We start from the raw sequence: 17,659 nt of genomic DNA, 5'->3' as shown, positions 1-17,659 counted from the left end.
GCTAGTTTTCAGAGAAGACACGATGGGTTGCTTGATGTGGACAATTATGAGAAAACTTGCATTAGTCATAGGATCTGCCTGTGTTTCTGGCCAACATGGCCTGGGTTCTTGGGGAGGGATCCCTGGACAGCAGGTCCAAGTGGTCCGGCTTCCCAGCCACGCAGATTTAGGTCCAAACAATGCAATTAGGTTTTCTCCCTCTTCCCATGATTGAATAAGCTTTTCTCAGAAGCTAGAATTTGGCGTCAGACCAAAGGTGAATAGAAGGGGACCTAAGCTCGCTGCAGAATTGAGTCACAAGATGGTGTCGATGTGGTTTGCTGTCCTAATTCCCCTCCACAACGGTTTGCCAAATGGGAGCTGGGAAGGAAGGAGAGAAGGGGGCGAACCCTGGTTGGAGAAGGTGTTTCACAGATATCTTGGGTTTGGTGTTTGATTTTAACCCTGTGGAAATGACAAGATGACCAGCACATGCACAGAGAGTTGGCTGGTTAAAGTTATTATTTCCCCCTATCCTTGCTTCAATAATGTTCTTAGCCAGAGCCAGAGGTAAGTCACTGAATTCAGTCATTTTGTTTATTGTCTGATCTAAAGCTACACTATCCATTCAGGCTTGACCCTTCCCCAGAGGGTGGGGGTCTGAGGAGGCCTCCATAAAAATGACTCAATTGTGTGTATCTGCAAAGATCTCCAAGTTCCATTTCACGTTCATCGTGATTCCGACCCTGTGGCGCCCCCCCCCCCCCCCCCATTCTTATATTACTTCCACTAGGACCTTCAGACACGAAGTCTCAATGACTGCCTTTCGTACAACAGACCTTGGCCAGATGACCAGGGCCATCCTGGACTGGATTAGCTAAGAGACGATGAAATGTGATTGGAAATTAAGTTGAGGTTTGAGGTATTGAAAAGGATTGGCTAGATAAAAACGAGGAGGGACAGAGTTTACTAGAGCTCAGGGCACAGCCTGGGGAGCGCTGGGGTCGGGTTGTCTTTGTACTTCAGAAATGGACTCGGGCACAAATTGGTAAGGAAGCCAGTTCCTTTTTGGAGATGGCACCTCCTCTAGCTGCCTGTACAGTTTTTTCAGGGAATCCTGCTAAAGCCTCATGGTGGATTTTTCTCAGTCCCTGCTATTTATTGGAGGCCAGGCTACCATCTTGCCTCTCAGTGCCCCAAGAGGCAGGTTTCTTACATTTAGACACCAACCTCTACCACATAAGGAAAATTTGACAGCATTTCCATTCCCCCAAGTTCCTGAAGATTCCTTTTCCATGGAAGCAGAGATTAAATATCTCATGAGGCTAGTCCATAAGTTTTAAATTTAGGGAATCCCTTAAGTCTGCATAAAGCACCTTCTATCATGTGCCCCTCCTAATAAGTTTCTTCATGGCGGTCCTGGATATTCTGGGTGATTTTCATGAATTCTGGATTCCAAGTTCCCTTCCCATTAAGGAATACAGTATGTTGTGAGGTGTTCCGTCACAAGGACCACCCCTTCCTTCCCTCAGTACATCTGACAAAACAGTCCCCAAGTCGGGTGGAATGCGATTAGGCACTCGGCTGGAAGAGCCCAAACCCTCGAGCCTGTGTGAGGCATTCCAGGGGACTCTTTATGATACTCGACTGTTGCAATTTTCTTAGGGACAGTCAGACACATACTTAGCCCTGTATCGAGAGCCAATTTCTTCAACAGGTTCATTGTAAAGGAAGCAAGTTGTAGGCTGCCACACTTACCTATGTATCTCCATGATCTCTTCTGCAATCATTCGACCGATTTTCCCTGCACCAGCTCTTGTTCCACCTGGAATTCCAGGAACAGTAGGATGGTTTCTCTTCTGTCCACCTATAACAAAGAAAGATGGAAGGGAAAGGAAAAGGGAGGGAGTGGGAAAAGGGGGGAAAAGATTTTCACTTGGAATAACAATTCAACAAATTAAACTTGTCTAGTTCTATGGCATTCTAAACAAACATCTCTGAACCAGTACTATGGTCTGTTTTATTTGAGATTTCAAAGCTCTACAGCTCCACTGATGTGGCTACATCTTCCACTGGCACAGGTCATGGCCCATCTATGGCTGTAAAGAGTCTTCAAGGACTGCGGGAAGTGATGGAGAACAAAGAGCGAGAGCTTGTGTGTGTGTGTGTGTGAGATTTCCAGGATCAATGAACTATTTAAAAAATAACTTCTAGGACCCACAGGAAAATCTAGGTTCTGTCTCTGTCTCCTTTCCCTTTCCCTCTCCCCCCCTCTCCCCCTGTCCTCTGCCCCCCTCCCTCCCTCCTTCCTATTACTATAGAGAATGTGATGTGAGGTCAGTCTCAATACCCCCAAAGAATATAATTACCTTCTCCAGGGGGCAGTATGCTATCCATGCTGTGGGGGGAAGCTGTGAGCTGTGGGAAAGTTGAGTCCCCGCTTTCTAGTACGTTGGCTCTGTGAACATCCCAGCAAAAAGGTAAAGTGAGTCATGCTTGCTTAGAACCTTTTGTCTTTCACCTTAGCAAAATCACTAATCATAGACTTGCCTTACCAATAATTCACTTTATTATTATTATGTTTTTTTTTTTTTATTTTAAACCCTTAACTTCTGTGCATTGACTTATAGGTGGAAGAGTGGTAAGGGTAGGCAATGGGGGTCAAGTGACTTGCCCAGGGTCACACAGCTAGGAAGTGTCTGAGGCCGGATTTGAACCTAGGACCTCCCGTCTCTAGGCCCGGCTCTCAATCCACTGAGCTACCCAGCTGCCCCACCAATAATTCACTTTAAAAGGAAGAGGAAGTAAACGAAAGGGTTACTGCTGATTTGATTCTCACCCACAAGTAGCTATGGAAGTATAAATGAGAGGAACTTCATCATAGAATTTGTACTGGAGAAAAGAAATCCTGGGGACCACGTCTAAGACGCACCCATATTTCAAAGGGGCCATAAAAAAAGATAAGTTTAATAGTTTACAATTTTAGCAGGATGAGAAGCTCAAGAATGAAAATCTGAAATGAAAGTCCCCAGGCCTGGATGACACATTCCGGTGATTTTTGAAAGGTCTGGGGGCTGGCAGAGGGGCCACAGGACTACAGAAGGACGAGAGTCCCAAGGCCCAAAGGGGAAACCAGGTGAGCGAGTTTGACTTCAGTTTTTCCTGATAGAGACAGAAAACATTATCAAGGGGCTAATTACTGACCATCTAGAAAGGGTTGCAGTGATGTCAAACCATTACGGCTTTGGGACAAGGTCCTGCCAGACCAGGGGTCGGCAATGTATGGCTCTTTTGAGGGCCAGATATGGCTCTTTCAGCAGGAGCCATAAAGTCCATTTTTTTTCAGGCGCTGTTACAGGAGCGTGCACTGTTACAGGAGCGCGCACTGTGAGCACTGTACGGCTCTCACGAAATTACATTTTATAATTGTGGCGTTTATGGCTCTCACGGCCAAAAAGGTTGCCGACCCCTATGCCAGACTAACTTGGGTGCGCAAGGCCACACTCCAGAGAGTTTTACTTGGATTCAAGCTTGTCTTTGTACCAGGCCTACAGACAGGATGCAGATTCGAGTTCTGCAATAAATGGCCAAGCGTCACTTCATCAGAACTGGTTGAAGAGTTAGGTCCAAAGAGTTAGGTCCTCAGGACCAGCTCTGTCCTCAGCTCCAGATGTTTTATCAGTGATCTGCATGCTCAGGACATTCACAGATAAGCAAACAAGTTGGCCTGAGGCAGGTTCTAAAAAAGTTCTTGATGTGCTGGGACTTGGAGCGGAGTCTGCTAAGGGGACCTTTAATGTGGATCAATGTAAAGTCCTGCCCTGAAGCATTTCAGAAGTGCAGCAAGAAGAGCTTGAGGCCAGGGATCCCAGGAAGAAGCTCCAGGGATGGAGTGGATTAGTACAGGCGCGCTCTAGTCAGGGCACGCGGCTGGAGCGCTGTGCCTGCTCCTGGGCATACCATATTTTGGAAGGCCTCTGACCAGCCAGTCAGGATGAGTGAATGGAGAGAGAGGAGAGGCTTAGAGGCCGGGCAGAGGGATCAGAGTTGGGGGGTACAAGGCAAAGAGCTCTAGAGAAATCCTGGGGAGCCTTTGGACTTCCCTTTCATGGTCTCTGGGGGTTCTTCTATAAAACGGGGTGAGAGGAGCGTAGATCAGAAAGCCCTGCTAGTCCTTGCTCTAAAGTGGGGACTCTTTGCCTGCCACCTCTGTGAGCCCAAGCCGGTGGATCACTCGTCAGGGATGCGGCCGAGGCTAGGCTGGTGCTTCTCTCGTCCTTCCTAATGTTCGGTTCTGTGACTGCTGTTCCAGCCTTCACAGGCCCATTTTCCTTGATGGTGGCTAATGCGGCTCTGGGCTGCTCAGGCCTTCTTAGTCCACCAGCCGGGGCTGTGCTGGGCACTGGCAGTGCTCCCTCCTGTCATACTGGCAGGTCCCGGGGTCATGGCAGAGGACGCAGGAAGGTGCACTCACTATTCTGTTTGCGCCTCCCACTGAGCTCTACTCTACTGGTATAAGTCAATGATGAGGGCAGCTGGGTAGCTCAGTGGATTGAGAGCCAGGCCAAGTCACTTGACCCCCATTGCCTACCCTTATCATTCTTCTGCCTTGGAGCCAATTCACAGTATTGATTCTAAGGAAGGTAAGGGTTAAAAAAAAAGTCAATATTAAAATCTTCAAGATGGTGCTTCTGCATAGGCTGTACCTCCAGTGATCTTAGAAGCATGCCAAACACACCAAAGTTACTAGGTCAATATGAATCCATTTTTCATAAAAACTACAGCTCTGTCCCAGGTTAAAATCTAAAAAACCTTTTCTCTTCATGCTTTGGTTCATTCCCGTTGCTGTTGGGCAGGCTGGGCTGGAGGGGGAGAGGGAGACCCGGCCAAGGCCTCTGTGTGGCTCTGACCCACCCCAACAGCAAAGCCAAGTCAAAGGCATCTTCTGGGGCACAGAACAGGCCAAATGGCTAAACTTACGAAACGACGGTGTTGGTTGAGACGATGTATTCCACCTCCTTTGTCCAAGGGTTCATGAAACTGAACCAGCGACTCCTCAATGTGATGAAAGATCCATCTTTGATTTTAAATTTATAGCAGTTGGTGGTAATTTTTTCTCTCGTCTGTAAAACTGAAAATGTAAAGAGAATGTGAATACTACGACTGCTTGACCTGGCACAGAGAAAAGGCCATAAAGAGTGCCGGACCCTTGTCGCATGGGGTTTCTGGCCATGGCAGGAGAAGCTTCACATGCGGGATGACACTGCTTGGGAGGAGGGGACAGCCTGGGGGGCCGGACCACATGCACCACCTGTGAGGCTGGGCCTGGGACCCGGGACAGGCTGCTTCCTAACAGGTCTGACCCAGGTAACATCCAAGGACACCCTGGAGTTCTTTAAGCCTAAGAAATGTCTTTTCTCCTAATCGCTCCCTGGGACTGGGCGGCCGACCCTAGCCCTATGAGCCTGGGGGCTGGTTCTTAGCACAGGGCCACCTGCAGTCAGCAAGATCCAAGTTCAAATGTAGTTCCAGACAATTACTAGCTGTGTGACCCTGAGCACGTCATGCACCTTTGTCTGCTTCAGTTTCCTTATCTATAAAATGGGGATATGACAACAGCTCCCTCCCAGCATTGTTGTGAGGTCCCAGTGAGAGAACCCTTGTAAAATGCATAGCAGTGCCTGGCACTGGAGGGTCCCAGAGGCACCTCACAAGTGTGGGCGCTGCGGAGAGGCTAGCTCCTCTTACCGTTATCCATCTAAGTCACTACACTTGCACCCTAAGCCTTTCCAGTCTGTTAGGACCTCCCAGAGCCCATGTTCTTTTGGCCCAGGATGCAAGAACCCCAGAGAAGGCTTCCGTGGAGGCTGGCATCCCCGCAGGTCTTGCGTGAGTGCCAGTGCAGGGCAACACAATCAACTATTTTTTGCTTACGGATCCCGGCCCGTGGCCAGAGCTTCTCAAAGCGAACACCTCGGACTGCTGAGCACCTGTTTATCCCGAGCTCGTGTGACCCCGATTTCCCCACTGGAGATCTTACCTTGCCTGTGACATTCTGCAAGGTGTCCTATGTCGTCTTGGTGAAAGTATTCATAACATGAAGTGCCTAGAAGTTCTTGGGGTAAATACGCCAGAATTGCTGTTGCCCTAAAAGCGACATTTGGAAAAAGGCAAAGTGAGTCCAGAGGCTGAGGCATCTCTCTGCCCAGGGCCTCGCCGTGCAAGAGCAGGCCCAGGAAAAGTGAATGAGAACCCAGGCTAAGTGGCAGAAACGAGGGCCACGCAGATTGTCCCCAACTAGCTTCATACAGAAACATTTTCTTTAGCTCTATGAAGTTAATCAAAGATTTTAAAAGCAAGTCTCTCTCAAAGGACACATGAACACAAGAAAAAAGGCTGTAAAATAGTTTTAAAAGAGTATTACAATATGAGTGTTCATATGAGCTAGAACATAGGACTTCATAAAGTCCAAATATTGATCCAAAGAGTCAATATTATTAGGCCATTTATAACATTGAAATTGAACATCAATCATGCAAATCACATCTGTGATATTGGAAATTTGGGAGTCCTTGAACTGATCTTGAGGCCCCTGATCTAAACTTCCTGTGGACATTTAGATCTTACAAACTACATTTCCCATGATTCCTCTTGCATAATACAGGTGGGCAGGAAGTGTAGTTATGTAAACAAAGGTATAAAGAGTCAGGACAGGACTGGTACTTCCTCTTTCCTACTGAAGCAGCCAGGTGGGAAGGTATGGTGTGGCATTTGAACGAGCTCTTATCAGGCACATGGCTTTAATTATCAATATGGCTATCAATAAAACCCTGATATTTTATATATATCCATTTTATATCTTACACATCTAATACTTGTCTTTAGTGGTCAACACATCATGTGCAGGTGAACGCTTTTATAAGAATAAGTAGGGGTGGGGAAAAACACTTGATGGAAATTCAAGAATTCTAGGTGTTACAGGCCAGGCTTGGCCTCTGACTAACCAAGATTAGGAAGGGGAGGGGGCCAGGACAGTTTAGACTTCAGGAGAAAAAGGCCTGAGCTGAATGTCAGGGCCCTGGGTCTGTCCTTAACTTTCTGAATGGTCTTGGGCAGGTCACGTCCCCTATTAAGTTCTCAGTTTTCTGCTCTGTAAAAGGCTTGAAGTGAATGAATCTCTGTGGGCCTCTCTAGCTCATGTTCAATTCAATATGACATTTGTTAAGTATATATATATGTACTAGAAATGAGAGAAACTGAGACACAGAAATAAGCTAGTTTCTGTCCTCAAAGTGCTTACCATATATATGAAGGGAAAAACCTACTCAGAGAAATAAACTACAAGGTGAGGAGTGATGGAAGCAAAGCAGAAGCAGCCGAGGGAATCTTGAGGATGCAGAGCCTAAGGCTCTCAGTTGCTGGATTATGCTAGAAGTCACAATGGAAGCCACATTTAACTGCAATCATTATAAACATGCCTGCAATTGTTCATGAATGACACAGAGCAAATATCTCATAATTGGTGTTTCTAACGACTCCACTGATGAGTATCATCGGCAGAAATATTTTTTCCTAATTTTCTTCATGCCAAAAAAAATGTCAAATGGTTGCATTAGCTGTTTTACCAACTTCATGTTTCTGTCACCATTTTTACTTCAGAGTGACAAGAAGGCTCTTACCTCTGGTCCACAAAAACAAATTTCCCATCAATTGCATGGCGAGAAACATATTCTGTAGACTTCACCCTGATTTCCCCATTCACTGGCTGTGGAACAACATGAGAATGTAGCCGTCCAATTGCTACGAGGCAGCTGAGATTACAGCCTTCGTTGTCTGGTTCATTGTCCTCATCCAGGCCCATTTTTGTGGGTGGCCAGCTTTTTAAATATCCTGTGCTGTGGATGGTACAGAAGCTTTTTCGGTCTGCTAGAGAACAAAGACCACAGTTGGTGTCAATATAGCCTTTGGGGCCCAGAGATCACCTAGAGCAGTCATCCTTGAGGCACTTGGGGAAGGAGAGTGGTAGGGATGCCCTTAGACACAGGGAGGCTGCTTCTATGACTGGAGAAACTCCTTAGGACACAGCCAAAGAGGAAAAACCAGCAAGTAAAAGCACTTCCTTTTCTCTTGTGCTGGCCTAAGCCTAAGTGTTCAATGGTTCTGTTCCTACTTCCAGTTCTGACTCCTTTTCCCTGTTACAAATAGGGGACATTCCTACCTGCAAGAAGACTTGAAGAAGGACAAAAAAAGATTGGCTTTGTTTTTTGTGAAAAGTGCTCTGAAACTAGTGGAGCCTGCTTCCTTTCTTGGGTGCTCCATTTTAATGCTTATGAGGCTGGGGCTCCGCCTGCAGTTAGGGGCCATCTCCATGTTCCCTACCCACTCACCCCACCTGCCCAGCTGGCTACACGAAGTGCCCATGAGTCACAAGAAAAGCAGAGGAGCGGCAGCCACCTTCCTAGATCTACTCATCTGGCTGATTATCCCTGACCCCTTAAAGGAAGTTCTCCTGGGAAGGAATGACTAGAAAGCTTCATATTCTAGAAAGGGTTTCCATGTTTAACACCCACATCCCTGTTTACCATTTCTGAAAAGCTGATCAAATGGTACCTTTTTTCTTTGAACAAGTTGAGGGGAAATCTTTCTCTTCAACTTTAACTGAAGGCCTATTACATTTCATCCTACAGAAGAATGACCGTCTGGCTCCAGAACATAGTCTTGATGGCCCGGGGGTTATATCTGTTTTAACTGGAAGTCCAGCTGGAAAGGAATACATAAGAATTTAACTACCATAAGCATTTACAGAATCAGAGAATCTCTGCCACGGGAGGGGCCTTCAGGCCCTCTTATCCACTCCACAAACTGTGGTCTGGAAACCAAGCAGAAGCTAACAGGTGCCGAGACACTGAGGTGAGCACCAGCTCTCTTAAAAGTTGCCCAGAAGCCCCTCTGCCTGCTTCCTTCTCACTGTGCGGGCCGGCTTCCAGCCTCACCACTCAAGGGAAACGGCCCTCGCCAGAATGACCAATGATCTCTGACCTGCCACATCTCACTGCCTTTTCTTGATCCTCATCTCTCTTGGCCTAAGAGGACCTCCCTGTTAATTCTTTGGAGGCTTCTCCCCCTCCGGGCCATCTTGGGCCTGGGATCACCCTCCCCATCACAGCCCCCAACTGCGGGCACGTCCCAGGGCTATCCTAGGCCCGTTCTCTTCTCTCTCTGCTTTTACTTGGTGACTTGTTGGTTCTTACAGGTTTAATGACTTTGGTGAGATCTTTCTACTCTCCCAGCTATGCCCCTAGTTTAAGTCCTAAAAGCTCCTCTTACATGGACCATTGCAATAATTGGATTGGCTGCCTCCAGTCTCTCTCTCCCTAACCCTGATCCATTTTCCATTCAGTGACCAAAGTGGTTTTCCTAAAGGCCACACCACTCTCCTCCTCCATTAACTTCCATTATTACCTAAGAATGACCTTGGATCTAATACAAAAAAATGTGGACATCTGATTTTGGTGTTCAAAACTCTTCCAGAGCAGGCTTTTTCCTGTCTTTCCCATCTTCCCACACATCACTCCAGCTGTACTGCTCTGCCTTTCCTCAAGCACAAAGTTCCGTCTCCTGGAATGAGGGCTTTGGGATGCCCCCTGCCCCCACCAAAGCCCTCAATCTGTCCCGTCTTTCTATAGGCCCCTCATCTGCCTAGCTGAAGCTGCCTTCGTTCTTTCCTCACTCTAATCTTTCCTAAAACACAGATCTACTCATGCCGGTCTACTACTCAATAAATTCTAGTGGCTTCTTATTACTTCTGAAATAAAATACGCCCATCTACATTTGGCTTTTAAAGTACTTCACAAACTGTCTTCGAAACTATCCTTCCAGCCTGCTCTGTTCCATTACTCCTCTTTAGTCACCCAGTCTGAGCTCCTGGGAGCAGGGATGGTCTGCACTTTCCCTGTGTCCTCAGCACTCAGCACAGGGCCAGGCACATAAAGAATGCTCATGGACTGCCTGACAAGACTTCTTCCTTTACATACTCTACACTGGTCAAGCTGGCCTCTAGCTGGTATTGTTTCTCATAGCTGTGATTTGTCCTGACCATCCTCTGGTGGGTACCACAGTCCATTCTCACCGTGGCCTCTTAAAATACCCAGTTTCCAGACTCAGTTCAAGTGCCACCTTGTACATCACACACATAGGCACAAGCATGTCATCTTTTCCTATAAGCTATCTGAAAGCAGGGAGTGCTTCACATTTACTTTTGTATCTTCAGTACTTAGCACAGTCAGTGCTTGACACATTGTGTGTACTTACTAAATGCTTGTTGATTGACTGAATAAATAACTTTGAGCAAACACATACTTTTCTGAAAATGAAAACATTATTATCCTTTCCTACTGCTAAAACTTGAGAAAAAAACACTAATATTAACTTTTTAAAAATAAATTTTATTCTTGTTTAACATAATACCCAGAAATATGGATAATACAAAGAAATAAAATGCATACAACTTTCTGCTCTTAAGGGGCTTACATCTCAGAAACGACAATGACACACACACACAAAAAAAGAATTGCTAATGACTTCCTCCTCTGCTGGAAGAAGTTCCTGAAGTCAAGGTCTTCCCTCTGAGATGATCTCTAACTGATCCTTTGTCTATCATCTCTTGTCTTCCCTATCAGCTCGAGCTGTTTGAGGGCAGGGGCTGTTTTTGCCTTTCTCTGTATCCCCAGGGCTTAGCACGGTGCCTGGCACACAGTAGGTCCAGAATACCTGTATGCTGACTCAGCTAATAGAAGGGAACATAACAGCCAACTTACTACTAGAGTCAGTAGGTGCCATTCAGAAGGAAAGGCCACTTCCCAGGGGTGGGGATGGTGAGGAGATAAACATTGACAGAAAGCTTAATTCTGAGGCAGTAAAAAGTAACTGGGCCTGGAAATCAAAAAACCCAGCTAAGCTCTAGGACCAGCTCTGCCACTCACTAGCTGTGTGACCTAGAACAATTTTCTTTTCCTCTCTGATCCTCAATTTTCTGTGCTATAGAATGTCAAGCTAGACATTCTCTAGGAAATTTTATAGTTTGGACAAATAGGTTGGTCCAGAAGGGGAGAGAGGAAGGTGCTCTAAGAGGGAGGCAAAAGCATAAGAAAAAGACCAAATGTGTAGAAGCATAAAGACTATTCAGAGGATAATGGGCTAAAATTGACAGAAATGGTAAGAGAGAAGAGCAGAAAAGGAGCTGGATTTTATCATACAAGCAATGGGGAAACCATATTTTGAGACCTAATTGATTCAGTGTAAAAAACATTTCAACAACACAAATTAAGAAGATTGTCAACAGTTTGCTTGATGGATGGGAGTAAAGAAAAGACAAGGTGCCTGTTAATCAGGTGGGAGGCTACTTCAGTCGTTCAGGTCTGAGGTGCTAAAGGCCTGAGCCAGGACTGTGCCAATGATAAAGGCGAGGAAGGACTGAAAATCAAAAATACTGCAGAGGAAGAATCCCTAGGACTTAGAACATGAATGGATCTGCAGGCAAGCAAGAAAGCAATAACAAAGACAGTACATTCTAAATCTGGGGGACAAGGATGATGTGGAAATTTAAAAATGTGGAAATCACAGGGAAACTATTTGGGAAATATAACTTTTTTTTTGAGTATTTAAAACACCTTATAAGTGTGAAGCTGGGATTAACTCTCCCCTTCTTACTTGGAAATTTGATCAACAAAAAGTGAAGACACCCCTACTTAGTGTTAAGTAGGGAAGGTCCACAAACCACCCACTAAAGTGGCTTACATCTCCAGAAGTCACTGACTGCCCCCTGGGCAGTGCTAAGCAAATTTAAGGACTGCAATTGGTCCCTGTAAAGTGGAGGAAGGGACAGGAAGTGACGTTAAGAAAGGTCTTTAAAAAAGGCTGAAACTTCCTGTTAGGAGGTCTTTGAGCTTTTCTTGAGGCATTGGAGGCTGGTGGAGGACCTTCTTTAGTGTGGACCTGAAACTCTAGCATTTAGTAAGACTGCTCTTGGCTCTTCCCCTTTGGACTACAAAGTGGGTGAGTGAAAAGCTGATTCCTTTCCTGGCTTCTGGGAGAGATTAATTTCTGGAGGAGGCCATGTGGTTATTCATCACTGGGTCCTCTGGCTAAACGGCCCTCCGGTGGAGGGTTAATGAGCCCTGCCTGAGTTTAGCCAGGCACCAGAGAAACATTTAGGGTGATAAGCTAGCGCTCTTTCACATTTCACATTTTCACTTTCTCCTATTTTGTAAATAAACTGCTAAAAGTCATTTTGACTTGCAACCACATTCTCTTATATTTAGTCAAACCATTAATTTTAACACCTACATAAGATGGTGAGATTGTTTTATTATTCTCTTCATAATCTGTCATGTCAATTAATTCTATTTTATGTGACCTTTTGAGTTTTTAGCACATATAACTAACTCAAAGTCAGAATAAAAAAATAAAGCAAAGTTAACTTTTCATTTTTCTTTTCTCAAAAATCTTTGGAAAAATTTTCCCTACTATGCAAAAAGTAAAATAAAATGCAGTTGCTTTCACTCTAAAATTTAAAGCACATGGCCAAAATCATTTAACCTGCTCAAAGAATTTGTATGTGAAGTTAAAGAAGAGATTAATCATTAATACTCAGTATCCAGAAGGGGTTGGAGTGGGGTGGCACAAAATAACTGACTTAATACACCAAAGTATTAATAAAGTATAAAAACCACTATGTCTCCTCCTTTAAAATAAAACCAAAAAAACTCTTACCTTCGGCCTTAGACTTGATCCTAAGTATCAGTTCCAAGGCAGAAGAGTGGTAAGGGTCACATAGCTAGGAAGTGTTTGAGGTCATATCATGACTTCTTTATCAGTTACCAAGCCCTTTACCAAAAAGGGCTCTTTTACATGGTGGAGGTAAGCAAAAAACTAAAATCGCAAACCAAAAGACTGCTGCTATTTGTTGAGGGGATAGGAACAGTCAATGGCATGAAGGCAATATTACTCAAAACCTTTTTAATTTTTATTTTTTTCAACCAAGAAATGATCTTCCAACTTGTTTTCGAAAAGGAAAACAAAAATAGCTGCTATGGAATTTGCAAACATAAAGAGGTGGTCCATTAAAAAAAAAAACAACCCAAAACTATCACCAAGAATCTTATGTTTTCAGATGAGGTCACTCATCTGTATTAATCACTGTATTAATACCTTATCACTATTTTTGTTTCCGTTTTTTTTTTTTTTTTTGGTTGTTGTTGTTGTAACAAAGTATGTGAGTGTGAAACATATTTTCAAAAGTGATCAACGTAAAAGCAAAAGGTCTCAGCAAATTTTTCCAAAAAATTATCTGCCAAAAGCCAGACTTTTCCATTCTCTTATTTTCAATAAGGATATCCTTAAACTATACAGATTATTACTCAGTTTCTCGTTTCATTACTCAAAGACTTTATAGAGATAAAAAAGTATAGGCATATATGGTTTGTAGTTGATGTCTTCACCACTTTTTTGGGGGTATTTTTATCAGATATTTTCCATTTTTGAGGGAATTTCATCTCTTTGGGATGTCTTACGCAGATTCTTGGGTGCCTTAAAAATGGTTTATTTCTGATATGGATTTCTTATGTATGTATGTTGTGAGGATTCAACTGCTTTCCTAGCTCTCTATTTGTTGCTCTCCTTCATTTTCATCTAAAAATCTTTTCAGGCTGATATGACTTGGATGAGTCTCATGACACTGTTCCTGTCAGCTCATTTTCCCTTTGATTGCTTTTTGAAATCTCACAGCTCATGATCTACTATTCTACTCCATAATATTTTAAAAATAAACTTGTACTCTAAACTGGTTTTGGCTTTGGCTGCCAGGCACTTTGCTTGACAAGAAGATCAAGTGTTTGTTGGCTGAGGCTGCTTCCAGACTCTTGGCCTTTTCATTAGAGGAACTGTTTTCCATTGATTAAATAGAACTAAGAAACAGTAATAGAGATGATATCTAATTTTGCCCACTTCCCATTTTTCAGAGTAGACAATAGATTAAGAAGGCCAAATGGGAGCAGATGTAAAATTACAATCCATTGTCTTCTCATATTCTTTTCTTCTATTTGAGATTGATTTTGACCTCTGTTCAAATCAGTGGATGATGTGACCACACACAGGCAACAGATCCTAAAATGACTATCATATCTACCAGCAATTCATTTTTAAAGACAGTTTTATTTATTTAAAAAATTTTTTAAAGATTTTATTTAATTAAGAAAAATTTTCTTTGGTTACATGATTCATGTTTTTTTCTCTCCCATCAAGATAGTTTTTTTTACTCTTTTTAAAATTATTTCTTATAAGGGATGATGGCTCTAAGAGGAGTGGGCAGGGAGTGGAAGGAAGAGACACTGGCAAAATAAGTTACATAAACCAAAGACATCAATTTTTTAAAGCTAGTCAGTGTTTACCAATCCAGAAGCTTCCAGCCCTCTAAATGAAGAGAGTACAATATCTAGTTGTAAGACTTCTGAAACCTTCCTCCTGAACCACATTTTTCAAAATGGCCTTCACTGCCCTCCCCTGTGCTCATAATCACAACTAAGTCATGAAATATCCAGGTAAATACTGACTTTGTTTAAAGGAAATGGAGGAATTCTAGGAAGAATATGCCTTTTTTATTCTCTGCTATGGAAGTGAATGAATCATTATTTGAGGCCCTTTTGAATCCAAAGCCTGGGCTCAGCCTTGTCTCGGTACCAGCACCTCCTAGCTGTGTGATCCTGAGTTAGCCATTCAAACTCTCTGACTACCCATTTCCTAGTCTATAAAATGGGAACGATAATACTTATACCATCTACTCATAAAATGGGAACGATAATACTTATAACACCAACTCATCCTTCTACTAAGGCATAAAGAGATTGCAACCTACTCCAATGGAGAACTACCCACTCCAATGAAAACACAGACTGCTGAAAGCACAGAATAAAATAACAAAAATAGTATTACTCACTTTTTGCATCTATTAATCTTTCTCTTGGAGCAGTATCTGAAGAAGACAGTTGTTCCTTAACTTTGGCAATATCTTTAGGATGTAGGTAGTCAAATAAACTCTGACCAATTAGATCATTCTGTAGATATGACATATTAAAATCTGATGTTAAATATAAATAGCACCTTGAATAGAAATCATCACATAAATGCTACTAAGTCTGTACATTATGTCTTATAGTTTAAACATGAGTTCTTTTTTTTTTTTTTTTTAATTTTTAAACCCTTACCTTCCATCTTGGAGTCAATACTGTATATTGGCTCCAAGGCAGAAGAGTGGTAAGGGTGGGCAATATGAGGGTCAAGTGACTTGCCCAGGGTCACACAGCTGGGAAGTGTCTGAGGCCAGATTTGAACCTAGGACCTCCTGTCTCTAGGTCTGGCTCTCAATCCACTGAGCCGCCCAGCTGCCCCCAAACATGAGAACTTTCAGAACTTTCCAGTTATGCATCTACTCAGAATCGATAGTATCTCTTTGTATCAAGCCAATAAAATACTGTGGGGAAAAAATGCAGACATGGATTTGGCTCCACCACTTATGAGCAGGGTGACTTGGGGAAAAAAATCACCCACTTGCTCTAAACTGCAGTTTTCTCATCCATTAAATGGAAATGATATTTGTACCTCATAATCTCCCAGGGTTGTTATAAGGAGTAAATGCCCTGTGCTTTCCAGTTAGAAACCATTATATTCGATTCAACAAACATTTATTGAGCACTCACTATATACAAAGCACTGCTCTAGGCACTGAAGAGATAAAGACAAAACCAAAACTGTCCCTGCCCTCAAGAAATCTCCATTCTACTAAGAGATGCACCATCTACAAAGGTAAATGAATATCTTATTAAATTAAGGGAGTAATCACTAGTAAGGAGATCATGGAAAACTTCACTGAGGATAGGTAGTGTGACATAGTGGACGACGGAGGGTTATATTTGGAAGGAGACCGGGATTGGAAGTGTTCCAGTATTTACTAATGAAAGACAAATCACTTCATCTCCCAAAAGCTTCAGTTTCTCCATCTGAAAATGGGGATGACAATAATAATAATTATTATCTTGCCAAGTTTTTTATAAGGAAAACTCTTTGCAAAGTTAAAGAGCCATACCACTGCAAGTCATTGTCATGGTTAAGAATTTTGAAAGGCAAAGCTCTGGAGGGAGATGGAATATCCAGTTCAAGGCCTAGCTGGGAGTGCAGCTGGGCTTGGAATGCAGCGCCTACGTAAGACAAGGATGTGAAGGGAAGCTAGAAAGGCAGGTGGGAACCAGATGGTGGAGGTTCTTAAACACCAGGTTGATGAATTTGCATTTTTATCATAGAGGCAACAGGGACTCACAGAAGGCTTCTGAATTAGGAGAATGACGTGAACAGCTATTATATGATACTTAAAATAAAAGAATCAAAAAATAAATCATAAAAATCCTGAATGGGATGATAGTACCCTTACAATATTACTCTGAGGCAGAGTAATGTAATTTATTCCAAATTCCTTCTTATTACTTCCAAAGACCCATGACTTCACTGGCATAGGTATTTCTTCTAGCAATGCAGATCACAACCCATTCATGAGGAGTTCTTGTCCCACCTCCCCCCAAATTAAAAAGTCTTCAGTTGATTTTCTGAGCTTATGTAAACTAGTCTTTTCTCAACAGACACACACGGTTCATCACTGAGCCTGTACTTGAATCTTCCAGCCTGGTAGTACTTGCCAAACCTCAAAATTTGCTGGTATGGGTTCCAAAGTTCAAGATCACCTTCGTGTCAAGGTGAAGAGCTGGAGAAGAGCTCTCCTGGAGCGCCCTGTGAGGCACATACTTCCTTTTCATTTCTGTCATTTCCTCCCTAGACCTAGCTTCAGCATTCACTACATATGTGACATTAGGGAAGTTATGTGATCTCTCCACATCTTTCTCCTTAAGGTACTGTTGTGGTTAGAATTGTTAGGGGCCAATAGGTGGAGCAGTGGATAGAACACTGGGCTCTAAATCAGTTAGATGCATCTTCCTGAGTTCAAATCCAGCCTCAGACCCTAGCTATGTGACCCTGAGCAAGTCACTTAACTCTGTTTGCCTCAGTTTACTCATCTATAAAATAAGCTGGAGAAGAACAAGGTGAACCACTCCAGCATCTTTGCCAAGAAAACCCCAAATGGGCTCACAAAGAGTCAGGTACAACTGAAAAATGACACAACCACCACCACAAAGAACTGTAATATACTAAACTCTACTCATCTCAGAACTATTGTGGAGCTACTATGCTATATATAGCATGTGAAGGCACTTCCATGGATTAAACGATTTCCCCAAGGTCACACAAGTAGTAATTAGCAGATCCAAGGCTACACCTCTCAGTATCCTATGCTCTATTCCCCATTCATTCATTTATATCATGCTGTTCATACATGTTTATATGTGTCCTGTGATTTTCATATTCAGTACTTCCCCCCCCCACCACCTTTATGCTTCCTTATCATTAACATAGAATTGTGGTATGTTTATTTTATAGTAGTATAAAAGAAAATGATTCCTTAATAAGAAGAATCACACATTCCCTTGGAAAAATACACTTTCACAGAACCCCAGGCTTAATTAACTTACCCTTAGAGACGCTGTAATTTGCAGAGGAAAGATATCAGTAAGAAGTCAAA

At 43.2% G+C, this 17,659-nt stretch overlaps 1 protein-coding gene across 1 annotated transcript in view; it reads right to left on the bottom strand.

The window, feature by feature from the left end:
* Nucleotides 1–17,659, bottom strand: part of ARNTL (aryl hydrocarbon receptor nuclear translocator like) — a 46,660-nt gene that overhangs the window by 7,040 nt on the left and 21,961 nt on the right. Inside the window, exons 10-16 of the mRNA XM_044681553.1 lie at nucleotides 14,972–15,089; nucleotides 8,590–8,739; nucleotides 7,659–7,905; nucleotides 6,020–6,126; nucleotides 4,960–5,110; nucleotides 2,349–2,437; nucleotides 1,738–1,846 (exon numbers count right to left, since the gene is read on the bottom strand). Of these exons, the coding sequence (XP_044537488.1) occupies nucleotides 1,738–1,846; nucleotides 2,349–2,437; nucleotides 4,960–5,110; nucleotides 6,020–6,126; nucleotides 7,659–7,905; nucleotides 8,590–8,739; nucleotides 14,972–15,089 (971 nt within the window). The remainder of the gene's footprint in view (nucleotides 1–1,737; nucleotides 1,847–2,348; nucleotides 2,438–4,959; nucleotides 5,111–6,019; nucleotides 6,127–7,658; nucleotides 7,906–8,589; nucleotides 8,740–14,971; nucleotides 15,090–17,659) is intronic.

The sequence above is a fragment of the Gracilinanus agilis genome, chromosome 6 (genome assembly GCF_016433145.1).
Source record: "Gracilinanus agilis isolate LMUSP501 chromosome 6, AgileGrace, whole genome shotgun sequence".
Lineage (NCBI taxonomy): Eukaryota > Metazoa > Chordata > Mammalia > Didelphimorphia > Didelphidae > Gracilinanus > Gracilinanus agilis.
The sequence above is the reverse complement of the archived record's forward strand: the minus strand, read 5'-3'. Positions and strand labels throughout refer to the sequence as shown.